The sequence below is a fragment of the Thermobia domestica genome, chromosome 9, assembly GCF_964235325.1.
Source record: "Thermobia domestica chromosome 9, izTheDome1.hap1.1, whole genome shotgun sequence".
Classification (NCBI taxonomy): Eukaryota; Metazoa; Arthropoda; class Insecta; order Zygentoma; family Lepismatidae; genus Thermobia; species Thermobia domestica.
The window spans coordinates 167190938-167214096 of NC_137462.1; the positions used below are offsets into that span (position 1 = coordinate 167190938).

The 23159-nt window shown below is 35.2% G+C and overlaps 2 protein-coding genes across 5 annotated transcripts in view; one reads left to right on the forward strand and one right to left on the reverse strand.

Annotated features, from left to right (window-relative positions):
- Window positions 1–770, reverse strand: part of Hsl (hormone-sensitive lipase) — a 75010-nt gene extending 74240 nt beyond the window's left edge. The window contains exon 1 of the mRNA XM_081772149.1: window positions 283–770. Coding sequence (XP_081628275.1) covers window positions 283–650 — 368 coding nt within the window. The 5' untranslated portion in view covers window positions 651–770. The remainder of the gene's footprint in view (window positions 1–282) is intronic.
- An 18250-nt stretch (window positions 771–19020) lies between these two features.
- The window catches only part of LOC145695183 (uncharacterized), a 203868-nt gene continuing 199729 nt past the window's right edge, over window positions 19021–23159 (forward strand). The window contains exon 1 of one of the 4 annotated variants that reach the window (XM_081772153.1): window positions 19021–19238. The gene's annotated coding sequence lies outside the window, so the exon portion shown is untranslated. The other 3 variants (XM_081772152.1, XM_081772150.1, XM_081772151.1) reach the window with 3 other exon arrangements.

The following is a 23159-nucleotide window of genomic DNA, read 5'->3' on the forward strand; positions in this document are numbered from 1 at the left end:
GGCAAGGTTCTAGAACACAGGTCCCCCTTCCCATTCAGCTGTAATAAAGACAGAAAACAACGTGCCCTACAGGGCTCAAACCCACCTTCAGTCGCTAACGCTCGCTAGGCAATACTATGTGAATTAAATATTAAACTTTGGTACAGAACGGATGCAACCTAGCTGCTAACTTATATTGGGGGGCCTGTTCTAGAACCTTCCCGTTACATTGTCCTCAAATAAATGTACCCTGACTTGTGTACCGCTCTGGCTTCAACTGCATCTTGATTTCAATGATCTTACCTCATATAATAACTCTTCCTGAACAGAAATGACCCTCTGTTGACACAAACTTGACGACATGAACGAACACCGTGTAGCACACATGAATCTACAACACTTATAAAACTCCTGTAACCATTACCAGGAGTTTGAGTATCAAAGTCATATCTAGACGCAACTTTCTTTATATCGTCAACCAAAGGTGTTACTGCTTCTACGTGATCGATTAATGCCAAAAACCCGGCATGTAAACGCTGCCCATATTCACTGTCATCGTCTTGAAAATACTCTGCATTATTTAAACACAGTTCTTTTAAAGCCTGATACATTGAATAATCTGGAGAAGATATTGTGTAGTTAGTATTAAAGTCTTCAATACGTTCCGACATAGTAACTAAGAAGTGATCAAAATATCGATTGTAACTTTCCCTTTCAATCAAAAAGTGCAAAGTTATGGATAAATGCTGACCGTAGCAGACTACAACTTCTTTTTTTCTTCTTTTCTCACTTTAAGATTCAAGGTGCAAGGTTCACCAGTGTTGCCAATAACCTCTGAAGAAACTTGGCTAGTTGACCTTCAGAAATAAGCTTTCTTATGCAAAAATGACTAGATTTTGAACTGCTAACCTAAAATTCACATTGTAGATTTTAAACCCCTTTTTTGGGTGTAAGTTTATAAGTTTGTTATAGAAAAAATTTGAAATGTTGAATTTTATTCGCTGAAGACTAACAAGCAACATACATGACTTTAAATTACAATAAAATCCATCAACAATTCATCTGTTGAATTGAAGTAAATCATCATCGATGACGTCTTAGCTAGGATAGGCGCTGGAAGTGGATGTGTTTGTGTCGAGGCTGACGAGAAAGACGTTTTTCTCGCCAGCCTCGATTGATGGTGTAGTGACGTCATAGTTATACGATGGAGAAGCACACGAAAAGTAGTGGAGGTAACCATTATAAATATTCATTATTTTTGTTATTTCTCCAACCCCTTTACTTGTAATTTTAAGGAACCATCATATGTAATGTCCAAAAAGAAAACTCGTGTGAAAATCGCAATATGTGTTTGAAATTGTATGTCCTTAATCTTGGACATTGTGACTCAATGTATGCTTTACCACTAACCAAAGATATGTTCAGGGCCGGCGCGAGGGGGGGTCGAGCCGTGCCACCGCCCAGATCGGCAAAATTTGAAAAAGAAAAGAATACTATCAAAATATAATGCTTCGTAATAGGCCCACAAATGGAAACATAAAACTGTATTCACCTGAGAATGTAATTGAACTTACTTCACTCACACTCAGGAAATTACATACTCAGGAAATGCACAGCATTCCCCCTCATTTTCAATTATCGAACTACTAGGCACAGGTATCTCGTTCAATATTTCCCTTGCAGCGGCGAAGATTTTCAGCTAGGGTGGATAAGATTTTCAAGGCGTCTTTTATATTTTTTTTCTATTCAGCAATGTTCTAACGCTCCACTCCAAATATGCAAAAAATACACTTCCACTTGAGACAGGGCGTTTAGCCTACAGCATCTAGAGACATTTAGGTTTTAGCAGCGAGTTTTTAATTAATTTACAAATTGGTTGAAAACTCGTTGGTTTCGTACCGGTTACAGACACCGCTGGCCTATGACCGACAGAAGTACTAATAATTAACATCTAAAGGAAATGAACATTCCTATCGAAGACATGAGGGGCCAAGGATATGACAATGGTTCCAATATGAAAGGCACACATTCAGGTATTCAGAAGAGAATTTTAGAAATATATTCCCGAGCCTTCTATGTTCCTTGCAGTAGTCATTCATTAAACCTTGTCGTTAACGATGCAGCCACAGCACCTCAGTACGCCGTTTCAGTTTTTGTATAAGTTCAACGTTGGGCCATACTAAAGGAACATATTAGCAGTCTCATTTTAAAACCATTAAGCACCACAAGGTGGGAGAGCGAAATTGATGCTCTGACTCAACTTACGTGTTAGATATCAAATAGGGGAGGTTTATGATGCCTTACTTCAAATAAGTAACGACAATAGTTCAGATAGAATGGTCACCCACGATGCTCTGTGTATAGCAAACTAGCTGCGTGGCTACTTTCCTTTGCTCACTCGTTATCTGATATGACTTTTTACTCCACATAAACATAGTAAGCAAAAGTCTCCAAAGCATTGATTGTCATGTGCTGGATACAGTCGGGTTTCTTGAAAATGTATTTGAGTACTTTGAGAGGAGAAGAAATGATGCAAAGTTTCAATCTACTTAGTTGATGCGATAGAGTTGGCATCAGTATTAGATATGGATGATCCACGGATAGGTAATACAATGCAAGCTCGAAGTCGAAAGAGGAAGAGACAGTTTCAGTACGACGCAGAGGATGAAGTTATTCAAGATCCCCAAACAAGATACAAGATCGATTTTTATTACAAAGTTCTAGACGTGATTGTGTTAGCTTTAAGAGAAAGGTTTGAGCAACTTAAACATCACAGCGAGTATTTCGATTTTCTTTACGATATAAATAATCTTAAAGATATGCCACCTGAATTTTTGTCTGAAAAGTGACTAAACTTGTCAGCATTTTAACACCTAATCGAAACATATTAACCTCAATGATTTGAAAGACGAACTGAAAGTGTTATCCGCTATTATTAATCGTGAAAGGTCACCAAAAGGGGCTTAAAAATTAATTAAGGAACATGACTTTGCTCCCAGGATTCTGTTAACCTTACCGGTAACAGTGGCAAGTGGAGAAAGAAGTTTCTCGAAACTTAAGTTTATTAAAAACTATCTACGCTCTTGTACGTTTAAAACACGCTTGTGTGATCTAGCGATATCAATAGAATACGAATTGACTGAAACATTGGACTACGCGAATGTGATAATGGAATTTGCTCGTATCAAAGCAAGAAGTTTCTTTCAATTAAAGTACAATCACTTAGTTTTGCGGTAATATCTGATTCACTCTATTATCTTTATGCTCCATACTCTATTGGAAACACCTTTCGATATAAAATAAGCTTAAAAATTGAAATTCTTAGCCGTGACTAAAGCATTTTTATTTTATTTTCTGTATGCGCTGCTGTACATCACAGGTACACAGCGAAATCGAAAATACTAAATCTTATGTCATGTATGTAGTATGTAAACAAAATTTAAAAAAAAAGTATTTGAGTTTTACGTCCCACATTTTTGCCGACTAGGTTAAAGCAGACAGTGATGATGAGAAATTATGAAAATGGTGGAATGAAGAAAGTGGTAGGAAACGGGAGAACCCCGAGGACCCACACACACGGTGTTTTTCCATCACAAAATTCACTTGGCGCGAGCTGAGATCGAACCACCAATCACATGCACCACAGCTGAACCTCTTCCACTGAGCCATCGTGGCCCCTCAAATATTACGTAAGCATTCGAGAGAAGTAGTTCATTTTTTTTTTTGTTTACTTTTCCATTTCATATATGCTTTTAAACGGGCCATCTTTTTCATGACAGTTGAACGTCTTCTGTCAAAATAAGGTTTGCGGATTAAAGGGGCGGCATGTGATAGTACCGCCCAGGGCGACAAAACTGCTAGCGCCGGCCCTAGATATGTTGCAATTGTAGGTAATATTATTCGAATTGTTCGTTGTATGGTAAATATTAGAGGTTGTTTGCCATTTGTAGGTATGACGTAGTAAGCAGTATATCATTCTTTTTTGTTTCAGGGGCGGTTTCACTGTTGGCACTTCTAAGAATGAAGAATTCAATTATTATTTTTTATTTATCTTTCATACTTTGGCAAGAAGAAAGAGACTTCGTTTACGGAAGATTGTTGCCATTTTAGATATTCAAGATTTGGTTAATAAGCAGTATTTTGTTCTTTGTTTCAGGGACAGGGGCGGCTTCAAGGTTGACGCTGATAAGAATTGAGAATTTAATTATTATTTCTCATTTATCTGTCAGATTTTGCTAAAAAGATATTGACTTGCTTTAGGGTGCAGGTTGACATTTGTAAGTATGCAATATTTGGTTAGTAAACAGCACCTCACTCGGTTGTTTTCATGGGCAGTTTCAAGAGGGATACTGATAAGAATGAAGGACTTACACCTATTATTTCTAGTTTATATTTAAAGTTTAGAAATATAAACACTTCTGACCAGAGTATATACACTTGTTTATTAAAAACTAAATGACGGTGTAACGGTTTCGACAACTTAACGTTGTCTTCATGAGACACTAACTGAAAGAGATATCTTACAGCGTAGATATTTATACTTAAAGTGAAAGTCTTTGTGTGCATGGGAAGCATGGGCGGCGATTAGGGGGGGCAAGAGGGGGCAGTTGCCCCCCCCCACTTTTTGACGTGACGCCCTAATTTATATAGTTTCATTTGGAAATTTAAACAGGGTGTCCACACAATTTGGAGAAAAAATCTCTTACTTTTCCCTGACTTTCCATGACGAAAGTTCCAGATTTCCCTTACCCCCTGGATAACTTTAAAATATAGAAAAAAGAGAGAAACCCCAGCTTCCACACTCCCCATAGTTGGCCATGTTCTCTTCCGCTTCCGTTTCTTTCTTTTTTCAATTTTCTTTCCAAAGAAATGTAAATTTACAAACATGTGCATTGTCTCGATATTGATTAGCCCTACCTATTACACAAAATGTAAAGTTACAAACGGAAGTGTACAGTATACAGAGTACATACGATATGGAAAAAAATACACATTATATGCTTACACATTATAATACCAATTACACAGCATTATAATATTGCTTATAGTAATTAACAGTTCATACGTGATTTTACTGATTATTAAAAAAAACATATTATGTAACATATTTTTGCTGGTGCAGTTGTTAAATGTAACCCATTTAGAAATTTCTTTTCATCCTTTCTCGCATAGTTTTCTTCTCATTGATCTGAACATCCTTCTTGTTGCCTCCGCAGTTTAATTATCTTCTCTTCTTCCTCTAGCTCCTTTAGTTGTTACTGAATCTTCTTTCTTTTCCAAATACACTTGATATTGTCTCATTGAACTTCTCACTGAATTCATTGATGATCCACCTATTCTCATAACAGAATCATATATGATCCGTTGAGCCACCAGAAATTTTTCTTGTAAGTTGTCAACAATGAGAATTTTATTAATTGTGAAACCGCTTTCAAAAAATGCGTTTCCGTGAAAGAAGATAAAACACATTTCATAACTGACCATAAGTCAACGAAGTTCTTCCCATTTCCTGAGATTAAGTAAAAAAAACTCATCAAGTCCAGTACCATCTCTGTCATTGGCTATGAATTCATTCGAGTTTTCCTTAAATTCTTCAGTCTGAGCTTTCACTGTGAGCTGGAGATACTATTTATTCCCGTTCTCAGCCACTTGTCCAGATATCCTCTTGGCACCATGCAATTCTTCTAGAACAGCCTTTACCCTTTTGAGCAAATATGCTAGGATGCAGTTAGATGTGTTTCTCGCAGAAAATTAGTTTCAACAACTATATCAGAGAACACTGACTCCTTCAATATCATCATTAAGAACACCCCATTTTACATAGTAACAGTAAAGAAATCAACCCTATTTCATAAATTCAGTAATTGAACAATGGACCTAAATCGATTTTTCACTGACTTTCCTTGACCAATCTGCCATTTCCCTGACTTCACCTGATACATTTTTACTTACCTGACTTTGACTTATTTTCCAGGAATGTGGACACCCTGGTAATGGTTTTGAATGTATTATTGTTTCATAGATAGCAATGGTGCCATATGATATTTGCTGTTGCGTGAATACGTATTGGTTATTCTTCTTCCCGTGGAGTTAAGAAAGCTACAGAATTGTGTTTCAATTGCAATTCAAAGCAATTAATATTGCAATTGCATATTTCTTTAAATGTCATAGCATATGCTTGCAGTACATACTATATTTCATTTTCTAAAAGTAAAAACATTCATTTAATGGCATGTGTGGAATTAAAAGTATAAGTTCTTCATTAATTCCCAGTTTCAATATATCTTCTTCAAAATAAGCGTCATTATTCATTACTATGATTAATATTATCCCTTCTATTTATTTGTTTTGTAAATTTATTAAATAATTTGTCACACAATTTTCCAGACAGAATTTTAAGATGTTCATGAGCAAGAACTCAAATCTCTTATTACACTTTCGTTGTTTAAGAGTATAAAGAGCTAGTACCTACCTGTATTGCTCTTATGAATTTACTTAATAAAGCAGAAATACAATATACAATATTTTAAGTGAAAAAAGATAGTATCCTTTTACTTATACAACTTTTCATCAGTGTTAGAAACAACCAGGAAATCTAACACTGATATACAATTGTTCAGATCATGTCTTGCCCCCCCACTTTTAACTTCTAACCGCCGCCACTGATGGGAAGCCACCTGGGTCGTACTTCCCCGGGCGTCATCGTTCGGCCACCTGCCCTGACTTAATTACCCTCCCACTTGTGTTTATCTTTTCCAGACACACCTGTTGTTTATACTTGACCAATTGCCTTAAAACTTTCTCTTAATCTTCCTTGATGCCTATTAGATATAAATAACAGACTATACTACATACAACTGATTATAAATACAGCAATGTAAAAATATATATAGACATAAAAATAAACTATAAAATATAACAATATATAAAACTCTATATAACTATATACAATATTAAACTATATATAATATTAAATATATGAATATAAATTACATATAAATATGTTCAATCTTGTTTTTTCACTTCAATTTGTTCCAATAATTTATCCCATAGATCATGTATTAACAGTCCACTTGTCCAGTTCATTAATTTGTCACTTTTCTCTTTCTTTATCCTTCGTGCTTCCTTCCATTTCCTTATCATTGGTCTATTCTCCCTTTCTAGCTCCTTTATATCTTCCCAATCTATATCATGCCCCTTTCTTTAACATGTTTATATATGGCATTATTTTCTCTCTTAAGTCTCACATCATCCCTATGTTGTTTAATTCTCTCCCTAAGTTTATTCCCTGTTCCCCCATGTATATCATTTCACAATCCTTACACGTTATTTTATACACTACACCTTCATATTTTTCGCATATTTCCTTCGTTCTACTTTTCGCTTTCTTAATCACTTCCAAAATTCTGGTTCCTCCTTTTCTGTACGTCTTCACACCACCTCTTCTAAGTAAGTTCTTCAGTACTTCTGTCTTCTCCCCGATGCTCTCTATCCCGTGCCATTTGTTCTCCTCCTCTTCCTTTCTCTCCTTTCTCCTTCCTTTCCTTCTTTCCTCTGGAATTCTGTTCTTCCTTAAGTTATGTTTGTTGTACCCGTTCTGCTCTAGTAAGCTGTAGAACTTCTCTATTTCCTCCTTCTTTTTCTCCCCTTCAGTATCTATTTCTTCTATTCTTCTCTCCATATTCCTTATGAAGATTCTTTTGGTGCTGTAATCCACATCACTTCTTTCGTGACAGTAAACTCCTGCCGCACATTTATTTGCTATACCATCTTGTTGTAAATCGTCCATCTTTTCGCTCTATAGTCATGTCCAGGAAGTTTATAATATTGTTCTTCTCCAATTCCATTTCCAGTCTTATCCCTTTTTCTTCATCTTCAACCTTCTTTACGAATTTTTCCAGTTGTCTCTTTGTTCTTCTCCATACTCCCAAACAGTCAACCACGTATCTGCAAAACAATATTAGGTTGTTTCCACCTTCTCCTATCACTTTCTGCTCCCACCTGTTCATCACCAGTTCTGACAACACTGGACTTAATCTTGAACCAATACTCACTCCTTCCTTGATCTTGACTAGTTTGTTTCCTTTTGTACAAAAACTATTGTCCCATATTACTCTCAAGGCTTTCACTATCTTCTCTTTCTTCCAGTTTCTTATTTCTTTCCCTTTCATCTCTTCTTCTATGACTTTCACTATGTAATCCCTCTTTATACTCGGAAACATTGCTTTAACGTCAATACTAAACATAATTGTTTTCTCTTTCTTATTTCCTATTCATTGTAACATTCTTTTCACTTCCTCTGTATTCTTTACTCGATGACTCTCTTGACCTATCCGTATCTCTTCTGCTATTTTTCTTTACTCTTCTTCTAATGGTTGTAGACAGTTTCCTCTACAGTCCAACACTGGCCTTAGCTTAATCTCTTCCTTGTGAATCTTCGGGAATCCTTTCATCTTTGGAAGCCTTCCTTCTTCTTTCACCCACTTTTTAAACCCTTTTCTTCTTCCGTTCTCAACCACTTCCTTGAGTACCTCATCCTTAATCTTCTTCTCTCCTATGACTTCATACGTTTCATCACAAAGTTCATCCAATTATCTTTCATACCATTCTTTCTGCATCACTACCACTGCACCTCCTTTGTCCGCTTGTTCAATAACCACGTATTTCCTCTTCCTCAGTCTTTTTAAGCCCTCCCTTTCTTCTTTCCTAAGGTTCCCCTTTCTAACGTAAGCATTCTGTCTCACTATCGCCACTGCTCTTCTCCTTATTCTCTCTCTCTCTCTTCTTTGTCTTTCACATCCATGATAGCTTCTTCTACTGAAAACACTACTTCTTTGATGTCCACTTTTTCGTCTTTCACTTTAAATTTGTGTCCCAGTTTTAGGAACTTTCTTTCTTCCTCCGTTAGATCCACATTTCCTATAACTACCACTCTGTTCTCTTCACCAATTGTCTTATCCTCTTTCTCCCATCCTAATCATTCTCCTTTCCTCCTTAATCTTAGTCTCTCCTTTTCCCTAAAACTATTTTCCCATTCTTCCAAATTCTTTACTATACTCTCTTGAAACGTCCTATTTTAGGGCCATAAAAATAAATGAAAACATAGCAAGCAAAATCTTAGGTTGGATTGAGAAAAAAAATTCAAAGTATTTTAGATTCAGTAGCTTGACTGACTTAACCCAATATTAAAAATCAAAATGAAAATTAATGATTTCTAATTTACACGCGCAACAAGAATTTAACATTTATCACAGGTTCTTGCTGTAGCGGTAGAACCTCAATGAGATTTTAGCAGATGTGCAATCTAGCACATATTCGACACAAACTTAAAAAAATGTACCTTATTACTATCAAATAATCTAGTTATTCAATATGAATTTCTGGAATGGAATTATAAATTCAAAAATGGAGATTATCATTTATTGATTCGAAGAAAGAAGATTAAAGAAAGAAAAAAAATCGAATTACAATTTACAAAAGTTATGGATTTCAGAATCTATTAGCTTTTAAATATCTTGACTTTGTATTGTTTCAGTTTTCACATTTTATGACTACATAGATTTCAATAACCACGTTAGTATTGTAACAAAATTTACATATTCATAGCTTTCCAGTACAAGGAAGAAAAGGAAAAAAAACTATAAACAGATACATGATACATTACATTATTAATAGCGTCTTCTGGCAGGTCAAACATATCAATATAAGTTAATATTTTAGATCAAACATATCAATATAAGTTTTCTGATACAACGTATCAGCATAGCAGTTCAGCGAGGAAATGTGGCTTCCATTTTAGGTACATTACCTCCTGGAAAATTATTAGAAGAAGTTTTTCTTTTATAACTAACTGTTCAAAATTTGCTGTTTATCAGTCTGTAAAAAAAATGTCAAATATGTTCCAATTTGAGCGTTTAATAAACATGCAAAAGTTCGATACTCTGGAAAGTTACTATATTTTAGTGAGACAATATTCATGCGATGTTTGGCTACTACTATTTCATATTATTAGGCATTGATCCATTTATGATTCATTTAAACTCAGGAAAGTACAAATTAATAATTAGAAATAATATAGCATAAAATGTTCCTTGCACGTGCCCATACGTCTACTACATCATCATTCCACTTTGGGAATCGTTTCATAACTCAAACATGTGTAGCATATTATAATACTGGCTCCTATGCCATGGGTCACATTTTACAAACACTACATTGATTATCTCTATTAATGAATGTGTACTATATACAAATGAAGATGAAATAAATACAAAAAAATGTTTAGTATCCTCCTCATTATACTATTAGTATTTCATTTAATTATATGGATCAATTGATACATCACATTACTCAGAAGAGACAAAAACGACAAGTTATTTGACCATACCGAAGCTAACCTAAACTTTCGAACTAAGTCATTGAATTAAGCCGGTAAAATTTTCGTACTGGAAGCTAATTCTATAGTCGTACTAATGCATAATAGAAATTTTGATAATAATATTAGCGGATTAGCGATAATATTACGATAAGACTAGTAGATGCGTAACGCAACAAAAAGCACTATTCACACATGATTGTCATATTAATTGAGTACCGATGAAGTAAAATTTTAGCAATTAATATCGTCCAATATTCCAGAGTTTAAAACGCAACTGGTACCATGTATTAGGGTAGTTCAGTTCGGAATAATTCCCACTAAAGGAAGAAGGTAAACTTTAACGTTACCTGTTATGAGTTGTGTAGCAAGTCCAGACTGTCCTAGATCCAACCTCTCCGTGCAAACGCAGGGGCCGGCTCCAGAATGCCTCGGCCAACAACACAACAAACCTACCAGACTCTTCCACGTTTATGGCGAAGAGATCATGGTAATAATGACGCTTCGTCGTTCCAAATCAGGTTATCAATAATTTAGATGGGACTTCAGGAAATTTCTTTTGTCTAATTTATCATAGGTTAGTCCAAATAAGAAATTTTATACACGTTGGTCCTAAACTGCCAATTTAGGCTTTCAAATTTCGAGTTTTTCCTGAAGTTCCTACGGCGTCATTAATCTCACTTCCACACGTTATGGCAGAGCGTCATGCATTACCTGGCAACTACATAACCCAGGCTACACCGTATTTCTCTTATTATAATAACTAACATTTTATCATAATTAATTTCCTAAATGTTAAAACTCAATGAAGTATTTATATATATAATATATTTAACTACACAAATAATTACTCAAGCTAAAAATAAAGTATTTATGTATATCACCTAGTTTCTCCGTTCCATCAAGTGTAGATGATCCAATAGACGCCCCCCACCTCTTCAGAGCGTAAACGCTGGAAGGCGCCATGTTTATTTTACTACCCAGCATGCAACGCGCAAGCAATAAGTAAACATCGATTATCGATGGTTGATTATGTAATCATCACAAAATACAACCCTACCAGCGACTGACTCAATTTACTAACATCACGGGGTAAGATTTAGAGAATAAAAATCTTTCTGTTATTATGGCAATATAAACACATAATAGACTTTACTTAGCACATTTAGAATGATTTTATATGATGTCAAAAATCATTTGTAATTGATATTAGTTATATGTGAATGTAGTGTACAGTTATGGAATAACCCTGCGGTGACTTGCATTAATAGAAAAAAAAACAATTCAATAACTAACGTTAATAGCTAACACGTAAAAACAAATAAAACGTGTATTTGAACTAATGGCAAGACTATACCAAACGGGGGCCACTTAACAAAACAACAGCACAACAATAACAATGCAAAGTAACGGGCAAAACAATAACAATGTAAAGTACCGGTAAAAGGGTACGTTACACTCTCTTACAAACACTGATAGTCTATCCACTATCTCGGACCACATTCTCTTGGTCACTTTGTCACTCTGTTTACTTTCTTTGGTCATTTTTCTTATCACGTCCCATACCAACTCCATTTTCTAACTTTTTAACCAGTTTCTTGTATTTCACTGAATCACAATGCACACCTTTCTTGTTCACTCTCAATCCTTTGGGTGTTGTGTTCTCCTGTAGACACTTTCTTAAAAACACTATCTGCTGCTCCTTTGATATCTCTTTCCTCCTCCTGTCCTTCCACATATATATCCTCTTTTTCAGATTCAGAGGAATCACGACTGTGGAACTCACTAAAGAAATATAAACACTTCTCATCAGAGTATATACACTTGTTTATTAAAAACTAAATTACAATGTAACGGTTTCGACAACTTAACGTTGTCTTCCTCAGACACTAACTGAAAGAGATGTTTTACAGCGTAGATATTTATACTAAAAGTGAAAGTCCTTGTGTGCATGGGAAGCCACTTGGGTCCTACTTTCCCGGGCGTCATCGTTCGGCCACTTGCCCTGACTTAATTACCCTCCCACCTGTGTTTATCTTTTCCAGACACACCTGTTGTTTATACTTGACCAATTGCCTTAAAACTTTCTCTTAATCTTCCTCTGATGCCTATTAGATATAAATAACAGACTATACTACATACAACTGATTATAAATACAGCAATATAAATATATATATAGACATAAAAAATAAACTATAAAATATAGCAATATATAAAAATCTATATAACTATATACAATATTAAACTATATATAATATTAAATATATGAATATAAATTACATATAAATATGTTCAATCTTGTTTTTTCACTTCAATTTGTTCCAATAATTTATCCCATAGATCATGTATTAACAGTCCACTTGTCCAGTTCATTAATTTGTCACTTTTCTCTTTATTTATCCTTCGTGCTTCCTTCTATTTTCTTATCATTGGTATATCGGTGTTTCCAGAAAACATAACTTCTAACAGATTCTTCAAGCTACGACAAAATCTTCATTGCGTAAATAACCTGGATCATGATATATCGAACAACGACAAGATATGGAAACTGAGGCTTATTTTGGAGTCTGTAAGGAAAAGATGTATTGAATTACAATTGGAAAAGATCTCTGTGTAGACGAACAAATAGTCCCTTTTAAGGGCAATGACTCTTTAAAAACTACACAAAAGGAAAACCTCACCCCTGGGGAATGAAAATTTATTTCTTCTGCGTAGGTTCTGGTGTTGCATATGATTTTATAGTGTATCATGGTAAAACAACCGAACTTGATAATCAAGCTGTACAAACATATTGTTATGGTCATTCCGGGGCGATTGTTTGGAGGCTATGCGAACGGATATCACTGAAGAATCATCGATTATTTTTTGTCAATTATTTCACTTCTTACACTTTACTAGAGACATTGCAATCCAAGAACATTCTGGGCGCTGGGACTGTGCGCATTAACTGTTTCCACAACCCTCCTCTAATGACTGACAACGAAATGAAGAAAAAAAACAAAAGGATTTAGTGATGAGTTATGCAACCGAGATGGGAAAGTAGTGATGGTGAATTGGTGGGATAACAAACCTGTAGTTCTTGCTTCCAATTTTGTGGGAAAAGGCAATGAAGATGCAGCAAAACGGTGGGATATACGGATACACGCGAGACGAGACGAGACGAGATATGGAAAAGTCTCGTCTCGTCGCTCCAAGTGTTGGTCTCGTCTCATCTTTCAAATGTGGTCTCGTCTCGCATAAAATTTTGAGTCTCGTCTCGCGCGAGACTTTCTCGTATGCTCTCGCAGTCTCGCATTTATTTTGGGTCAAAATTTTGCAATGTGTTATTCTATGGCTGTTAATGAATGATGTGATATTCTGTCCGAAGGCAGGTATTTGACCTAATAGTCCCTTGGCAAGGTGAATCCATGTTGGTTTACCATTGCTTTCAACATCCTAATGAGACGGAACCTAGAGTTCAACATGGTATCCGAACTTGTGTCCCCTCCGTTCCAAATTAAAAGAAAAGTTGTGCTGGAATTTCATTGCTGGACCCTTAATTTTCGTCAAATTAATAGCATAATTTACAGAAAAAACAGCATAAATTGTTGCTGAATCCAACATTGTTTTCAAGCTTAGAGGTCTCCAGGAATATTTTCCAGCATGTCATGCGGGCCCATTTTTGCCCCGAAAAAAAGTCGCCAATGTAATTAGGATATAAAGAATATAACGTTTCCGTATATGTTTTTCTGAACTAATTCAACCAAACCCGGATCCTTTTACTATATATATATATATATATATATATATATATATGTAAATTTCTTCGTCTTTATTTAACCGGATTTCAACCTTGTCTTTGCCTGCTTCTAGTCCGAGGAATTAGGGATGGTACCGAGACGGACTTTTATATACCGAGACGAGACCGAAACGGACTTTTACATACCTAGACGAGACCGAGACCGAGACAGATCTCTATAAATCGAGACGAGACTTTGGTCAGTCTCGAAAGTCTCGGTCTCGTCTCGAATATTGATAGTTATTTTGCCTTTGCTCAAAATTTGTTTCGTTGCTGTATGATATAATATGGGAACGGTTGACTGATGTACAGTGGCGTGTTTAGGGGGTAAGTATCGGGCTGAAGCCCCTCCCGAAATAAATTTGAAATCATTTTTTCGCATTGCACGTACGACACAAATGTTTGTTACCCATTCCTCAAGCCTCTTCCGAAACAAAATCCACTGCCGTTGTATATAATATTCTCTCTCTCTCTCTCTCTCTCTCTCTCTCTCTCTCTCTCTCTCTCTCTCTCTATATATATATATATATATATATATATATATATATATATATATATATATATATATATATATATACAGGCGCGGATCCAGGATATGATCAAGGGAGGGCCAAACCAAACTTTGTCTCTTTATGCAGTGTAAAGCAGGATTGAAGCTCATTTTATTCAGTGTATACCTAAGCATTAAGGGGGGATATAGCCCCTATAGCCCTTCCCTTGGATCCGCGCGTATATACAAACAAGCAGTGTTACCAACGCAAGATAAAGTTGTATCTTCTCAAATTGCACTATGTAAGATTTTATGTATTTCTAATTTAGATATTAAATAACACAATGCCACATACATTATTCAGTGTAACAAAGGATAATACACATTTTGGAGATCTCTTATAACTCAAATAGCATAGACGGTGCAATGCGCATGATTTGTATCTTAGCGTCAAATACTATGATCATGGTCTAATGTATTTCGAATGAATGAAGGAACAAAGTTACAAGAAATGAAAAATTTAACTTTTTCTAAAGACTTTACTTCGAAAACGTGCTGACATATCACGTCTCATCATGTAGATGCTACCAAAAGACTTAAGTGATCATGATGTCATTTACAACAATTGTTATTTCAAACCGTTTCAGAGATACCAAACACATGGATAGTAATTGTTATACTGCTTAAAATAACGTATTTGTGTTGCTTCTATAGCATTACAACAATATTTTTGGTGGTTTTATTTACAACAAGTCGCAGTTCCATTATTTTAAGCAGTGTTGCCAACTTAAATTGCTAAATATTATTTTAAATATAGTACAAACAATGTAACTAAGCTGCAAAATATTTTAATAACTCGTAATTTGTTTTATGGTGCAAGAATGTTTTCAAAAGATGACGTTTTTCATAGTCTTTGGGCTATTTATAATGTTAATGTCAAAGTTTTCGTTCCAGCAATACATGTAAATGCAAATTGTAACTGAAATTAAATGTAACTGCTAACTTTTCAGTAATATTGGTTGTTCCCCCTAAGCCCTAGGTTTGGTCTACACTTTACATTAAAACCGAGCATAATTAAAAGTTCTAAATACACCCTAGTTACATTTCACTTGTTTTAGTTTGACCACCGACCACCTCAAACTCGATCCATACCATATAGCTATATGCAATAAAGGACTTACAGTTAGTAATACATATTGTGTTGATTTTAGGTTTGGTTTGTTTTAGTTTAACGTCCCATGATTATGCTAGGGCGTCTAAAGGAGACATGGAGCTAATAATAATAATAGAATCCGAACCACTTCGGTCGTTCAACTGTACCCACACCGGAAATCGAATTCGGGACCACCGAACCGAAGTCAGGAATGCTAGCAGCTAAACCAAATGGAGGTCCTCACATTGTGTTGATTTAAATCATTGTCAGTGTTGCCAGATTCGAAGATAAAAAAGTAGCGTGTCTGTACTCCAAAAGTAGCGGATTTGGACTATTTGTAGGCCAAATATATAGAAAAGAATTATTTGGTAACTAATGACTGGTACTAATTGAATAATTTTTAACATGGGCTGGAAAATATGCTGGACATATTGCAAGAAATTATGATCGAAAGACAAAAGCAATTGTAGACAGGATATCACGAGATAAATACAGCCTAGGAAATGTCCTTATACAAGAAGGTTTGACGAAATCAAGAACAACTGGGGAGTAACCTGATAAAGAACTGCTCAAGATAGATAGTTGTGGAGAAAACTTTGAAAGATCTTCATCCAGCAGTGGATTGACAATGGTTTATTATTATTATTATTATTATTATTATTATTATTATTATTATTATTATTATTATTATTATTATTATTATTATTATTATTATTATTATTATTATTATTATTATTATTATTATGGCTATGATTTTATTATATCTGGATCTCAGAGGTAAACTAAACCAAGTCATAATTTCATAATTTTACAAGAGAAGCGAAAAACCAGTTCCTTAAGTAAGACCTATAGTACTGTTTTCAAACTATACTAAGTAGTTACAAAGTAATAGAATGCTTTTAGACTTACATTGTTCACCACTAGAAAGAACATAGTCTATTAATAATATATTCTTAACTCAATTTCAACCAAAAAGTGACTTAGCATAGTCCACCTCTAAAGTTCATGTATATATATAACTTTTACCCCTATATAGGTAAGGTAGGGTAAAAACAGATCCAAAATTTAACGAAATTCGTACAGCGAAAAAAAATTGATCCTTCATATTGCAGCAAAACTACGAAAATTAATACTAAATAAAACTAGAAAGTTAAGAATCGCTTGTTTAGCCGGGAGATAGATACATATAGCTCGAATTACCTATATACTTACATAATATGTATGTATATGTTTCGCAAGTAATTTTCAAGCAATATAAAATTTCAGCGTAATGAACGCATGATTAGTTTCCACGAATAAAGATCACATGCACCGCTGAGAACTCAGGAATAAGCTTAATCTATGTTATGGCACTGGATATATCCTTATATAATACATTACGACCTTATAAACTTGTATAAGATACAGAATGTACTTAAAATGAGACGCGAACTATACGAAACATAAGACTTTGAATCTAACTTGTTTGGTGATCCAACTCGAGACCACAGATAACAAAAGATGAGTGCCGTAGCTCCCACCATAAGGTTAAGGAAGTGCCTGTTTTAAAGTGTCAATTAAACACTGAGATGTGAAACGGTAATAAAGCATTTGAAACAAAATATATGGTAGTAATAATTTACTCTATTTGTTAAGATAATGAACGTTACTGTTTTTAAAATGGCAATCAAAGTAGAATGTTTTTGATAATAACTGTGAAATTCTAAAATTTCAATTTCGGCGCGATTAAATATATTCGTGCTGTTATGTATTGCGTTATCAGTTAGGAGGTATTGAACGATTCTGATTCAGAGGAAGGATATAAACTACTGTATAGTACTGGAGTTAATTTAACAGAGCTTAATTGTATAGGCAGTACTGAGACTATTTGAGACAAAGTCTATTGCTGAAAGTGAAATATGAGTTACTATTAGGGTTTTATCCCAAGTATGTTATACCCACTGATGATTGAACCTGAAACACACACATGGAAAGCATTAGCGCTAGCAAATTAGCTACGAAGGGGTACATCATACCATAATTCTAAGCCAAGAATGAAGGCAAAAAGTAAGAAGCGGAAACGACAGACTGTACGATAATAATAAAAACCATAGCATGTGATGCCTCATTTTAATAGCAAATTTTCCCAAAAAGCCAATGGTATGCTTATTTTTGTTCTATAATTAACCAGTGTGAATTTAGAACTGCTTCTAATGAGCACCAAATGTCCATTATTCGATCTTTCAAATTGACAACACTCCTAATTTTCATCGCATGTTTTAAGATTAGGGTTAGTCTCAGACTAGTTAGTAAGCATACTAAATCTTTACTAAGGAAAGTGAACGTTATGGTATTCAGAGTCTACTTTGAGTACAACAAAATTATGATTTTGGTATGATTAACTTATATAATCCCAATGCATCGGGTGAGAAAAATAAATGTGTCAACTACGGAAAAGTAGATGAGCGCATGCGTAAACTGTAAAAATGAAAATATATGAAATACGAAATGTTGTGTCGCACGCTAAACCGTGGGTAAAAGATTAGCCTCTGTTCTAGATTAATTAGTCACATGTGATTAACTTGGTCCTAATCAGAGACTGAAAATTTTTTTTATAACCATCCGTTAGTCAACCTCGTAGTATGGTATTAATCAGACTTCAAAACGATTCTCTATAAAGCCCAATATTACTAAAATGGCTGACAATTTTAAAATTGACAATGATTTTCTCTTACACATAAGAAATTAATAGTAAACTATGTAGCCTACTGAGTAATTGACGGGTTTGACGGCGCCCCGGTGTGTTGCACTGCCCATAGTTACGGGACTGTGCATATATAGCCCTGTCGATGCTACAAACTAACATCAATATTGCACTTTAAAATACGTAGTTGACATAATACCCTATTTTAATCTTAATCTTTCATCCATAATTTCAAGGCAAAATAACAAACGTGTCTGGATAATAAAAAAGGAAGTTATGAATGTTTAAAAAGAAAAGCTATTACTACGCAAGGCCAGTAGTAACAGCCTTGGCTATTACGGTACTCTGGAGGATAAAACGGTCCTATGTACCACTGATTACCATCATGAACCACTATGAATACAACTAATGGAAATTTTTTTCCACAATACAACAAAAGTGATTCTGCGATCCGGCTAGAGTTGTAATTAACTGCATCGTCTGCTACTGGCAGCAGCTAAGTATATCATTGGCTAATTCTATCAGACTCAGGCGCTCTGAATGATTTGATTCGTTCTTGCTTTTACTAGTTCGTGGTACCCAACTTCCTTGAGTGGTGGCGCCACGGTCTTCACAGTTTCAGCAACAAGAGCAGCTGAAACCTCTTGTACTACTGGCATATTTTACTCTACGCTGTGTGCGATCTTGGGTTCGGTTTTCGTGGTTTAGTGACATGGCAACGCTGGACGTTATTGTCATGCGCCCCAGGTGATATCTTGTGGGTGGAGTTCAGTGTTCAGGTGCGTGTTATGAATTTGAAGAAAAACACTTGCACTAAATTACTCTGTAATATTAGTGGCGTTTAGTAATAAAGTTAAATAGTCGTTGCAACACATTTCTTCTATAATGTGATAATTTAATATTTACCAGTTCACAGGCACATAGGTGTGAATATTAGGTGTAATGACCCAATTTGAAAGATTTCTAGGTAAGAATGAAACGCATCGTGGGTCAACTTTACCTTTATCGTTGGTATTCTTATACAGTCACACACACACAAAGTAAATAAATAAAAAAAATACCACTACCAACCATATAAAGTCATAATAAAATTGATAAAAACACAAATCTTTGGTGCAGTCCCTGTTAGAGAATCGTTCATAAATTCGTAATATAATCGTTCATAATTATATAATACTTCCATCCGCAAATTCACTCCTATTACCTTATCAATGGTAGTGTAGTTTTGGCGCACGACATTTTAGATTTACAGGTAAAGTTCAGTACTTTGCATTAGAAGACATAACAAATTTCTGCAGGCAACATAATTAAGTACAAAGTAACACAGCTGTACTTTAGATTTATAAGTGTAGGGTTAGTAGTGTGATATCAATACCGGTACAAGTACTTTACGACAGATAAAATAAGTGACTGCATATGAAAAATGACTCTATTAGATGTGTTTTTCCACTGGTGGTATATTTATGCACGCTGTACAGAACGTGCATTTTATGTTTAGAAGTGGAGCATTACTAGTATGAAATGACAAGTATTATTGAAACTTGTATCATTGCCAAAACCCAGTTCTCTTCACTACTATCGCTTACTCACATAGCCACCATCGCTGACGAGCCGGCTCCCTTCGGACGTGCCCCGATCTGCCACTCGGGACTACCAGTTTTGCCCTTTCTAACTCGGTTAGATAGCATTTATCTCTTTAGTTGATATTTTCCAGTTTTTATCTTGCACTATAGTTTTTATGCTACACATCCGGAAGCCGTATTTATACGCAAATCGTAAAAGAATTTAAATTTTCAACAATTAATCCTAGTGGCCCCCTTCAATTTTGTCTATGCCAAGTGATATATTTTCAGGTTGCTCAGCGGAAATCTTTTAGGGGACAATAAGAAGGAAATTACTGAAAGAACTATAACTGTTCAACGATTCTTTCTAGTGTTGCTTCAAAAGTAAACCAGTACAACCTTATCAATTATTTCTTACTGTAAAAGTTGCATTTCATTTCTGGGTTCAGATCTACTTTATGAGGGTTTAAACGTTACGTGTATAAACAGAGTATTCAACGCACACCATAATAACGACTGTGTAAAAATCACGAACCAATATGTGCTAAGAAGGCACTAAATAGCCGAAGTACAATCTAACTCGCGTAAGGATAGAGCGAATCTAGTGGGACTACGTTAGGTGCGTCCGCAGGGTGCAGCGCGTTAGTGACGGTGAGTGTGCGTAGTCGAAGATAATGGGAATATACTGTTCGTTATGTTAATAGATACTTTGCTTGTCAGGCACCTTTATCGTTACTGTTCATGATTTTGTATTGTCGGAAAAGATACAACGCCAACCGTTTCAGAATACTCCTTAACTAGTTCTACTTTTCAATTGTTTTTATGAACACGAACTTGTAATAAAAGTAGATCCAGATATGTATAAGGCAAAAAGAAGTAAAATATAAACTTGTATCGTATCTTGAAATGCAATAGACAGAATTCTTTACAGCAGATGTTCACAGCTGAGCATTCATTCATTATTTATCTTTAACACGATTTCAAAAGCGATTTGCATTGGTCGAGATGATATTACATTCGTTTGCTATACGTGAAGTTTAGAAGAGTCAGATAATAAGCTTGATAATATTTTTTGTGAAGAAAAGCTCCCTAATACTTGAGAAACTCGTATTGTATAATACTGTCAATTTTTAAAAGGTATACGTATAGAGAGTGCTCACAACATGACTGGATGAAAAAATGATGAGGCTACGGTGGCTTAATGCTGGAGTCTGGCGCGTGCAGTCACTTGCTCGATCCCAGCACTCTTCAAGTTTGCTTTGTGTTGAACAAACACTGTGTGGCATAGTCCAGGGCAATTCAAGTTGGAAAAGAAAAAAAAAAAAACTTACCTTGATAATAATCTTAGATGTAATTGAATTTAACAAATGTTAAAATTCAGGACAAAATAAGAAATTATATTTTTTAGTCCCCCTCAAAAAAAAAAAAAAAAATCCTGGCCGAGATACAGGCTGCTAAAACGTGCGAATTTCGGCAAAATATTGAAATGCTGTATTACTGTCGTTTTATTTGAAAGATAACAGTTTAATGATGAAAATGATATCCAAATTCTTGTCTTGTAGTCTTCTGTTTTTTTGAAAAGTCGAAACTATATATGTATATTTTAACAAACCAATCCGAAAAATGTTGATTAGTAACTTTATCAGTACCATACGGTACAATACTAAATGCCCTGAAAAAGAGCTCTCACTTTTGAGTTGAACAAGTTCTATTAATAATTAAAAACCTTGCCATACATTAAACCAGTTTCCGTTACTATATTCTTACATATTTTCATGAAATCAAATCTAGTCTTATCTGACATGGTATTTTAATTCTGCATAAAGATAGTTCAAAACATATTGCCGGTTCCAAAGCATACCACTTCTATGTACTCTGCTTAAAACTAAAATTAGCAATTCAGTGAAATAAAATGTGTTCAATTGCATCAGTATCTTCCTCTGATATTCAGTGATGTCTTCCTGTTGAACCAGTAGGAACTGAGGCACCCACGATCTTTAAAACATTGTGAATTGGAAGTGAGCACTAGTGGTGGTGTTGCTGTTCCACAGGTAGAAATCTATATTCAGCAGCCGGCTCATGTGATAGCATAAAGTTCACGACAATTTCTTTCAACTCGCAACTGATATCTATAATCTCTGCAAGTCACCAGTCAGTCATACACACAAACCACAAATATCCGTCTTTGTAGGTTGTAAATCTGAATATTCTGACTTTTCTGAGATCTTGGTTGTACAAATGAAATTTCTTCTTTTAAGTTGATGGAGTATAAGTTAGCTTATCACTGTGAGTCCAGACATGTAAACTTATGAATTCCCTTTGCAAGGGTAGTTTGTGTAAACCATTCTTCTTTTTTTCTGGAAAAAATTCTTTAACTTCTTCTTTGGGCAAGAGGACTGCTGGTTTGTATGACTTAACCACTTTTGTAAAGTCCTTGACATTCTGAATTACAGTTGTATTTGGCCTTGAAAGGTTATGTTTTGTAGCGTCGTGCTTCAACAGGTCCCCATCACCATCGTACGCCTCTTTCTCATAACCACCAGCACTGTGTACTCATTCCATTGCTACAAACGACTTCGTCAAGTCAAACATTTGGTAACGATGTTTGAATTGACTAGGGACTCATCAGAAGTAATGTTTTTCTGCCTGTGATTATAGCTGTTGAAGAATTTTGCGTACTGTCAATAATGCAAGAGCTGAGTCATGCCCACTGTCATCACTTATAACTACAACACTTATGGTCTTGTTTTGAAAATATGTGACTCCATACTTTGAAATGTGATCATTGCTTTAATGATACCGTTGTACATTTTGTGGCAGAATCATAGACTATTCTGAGCAAAATCACAGTTTAGCACTAAACATAGTTGTTCAGCCTCTACACGTCCTTTCACTTCTGCAGTGCGTTGTTGTTGTAATTCCTTCAGAAGTTGGTGTGGTACTGCTTTTACTGTCCATTTCCCAAGTTCGACAATGAAGGTATCAATGACAACATTTTCTTAATGAGTTGATTTTCCTGCCATGTTGCATCTGTAATCTCAGAAGAGTCATCTGCTGTCTTTCAGACCAAATGTTTGTAACGCTTGTCCTTCCTTTCCAAGGTAGTCACCACATTCCTGAAACAAACAGGTATCTCAC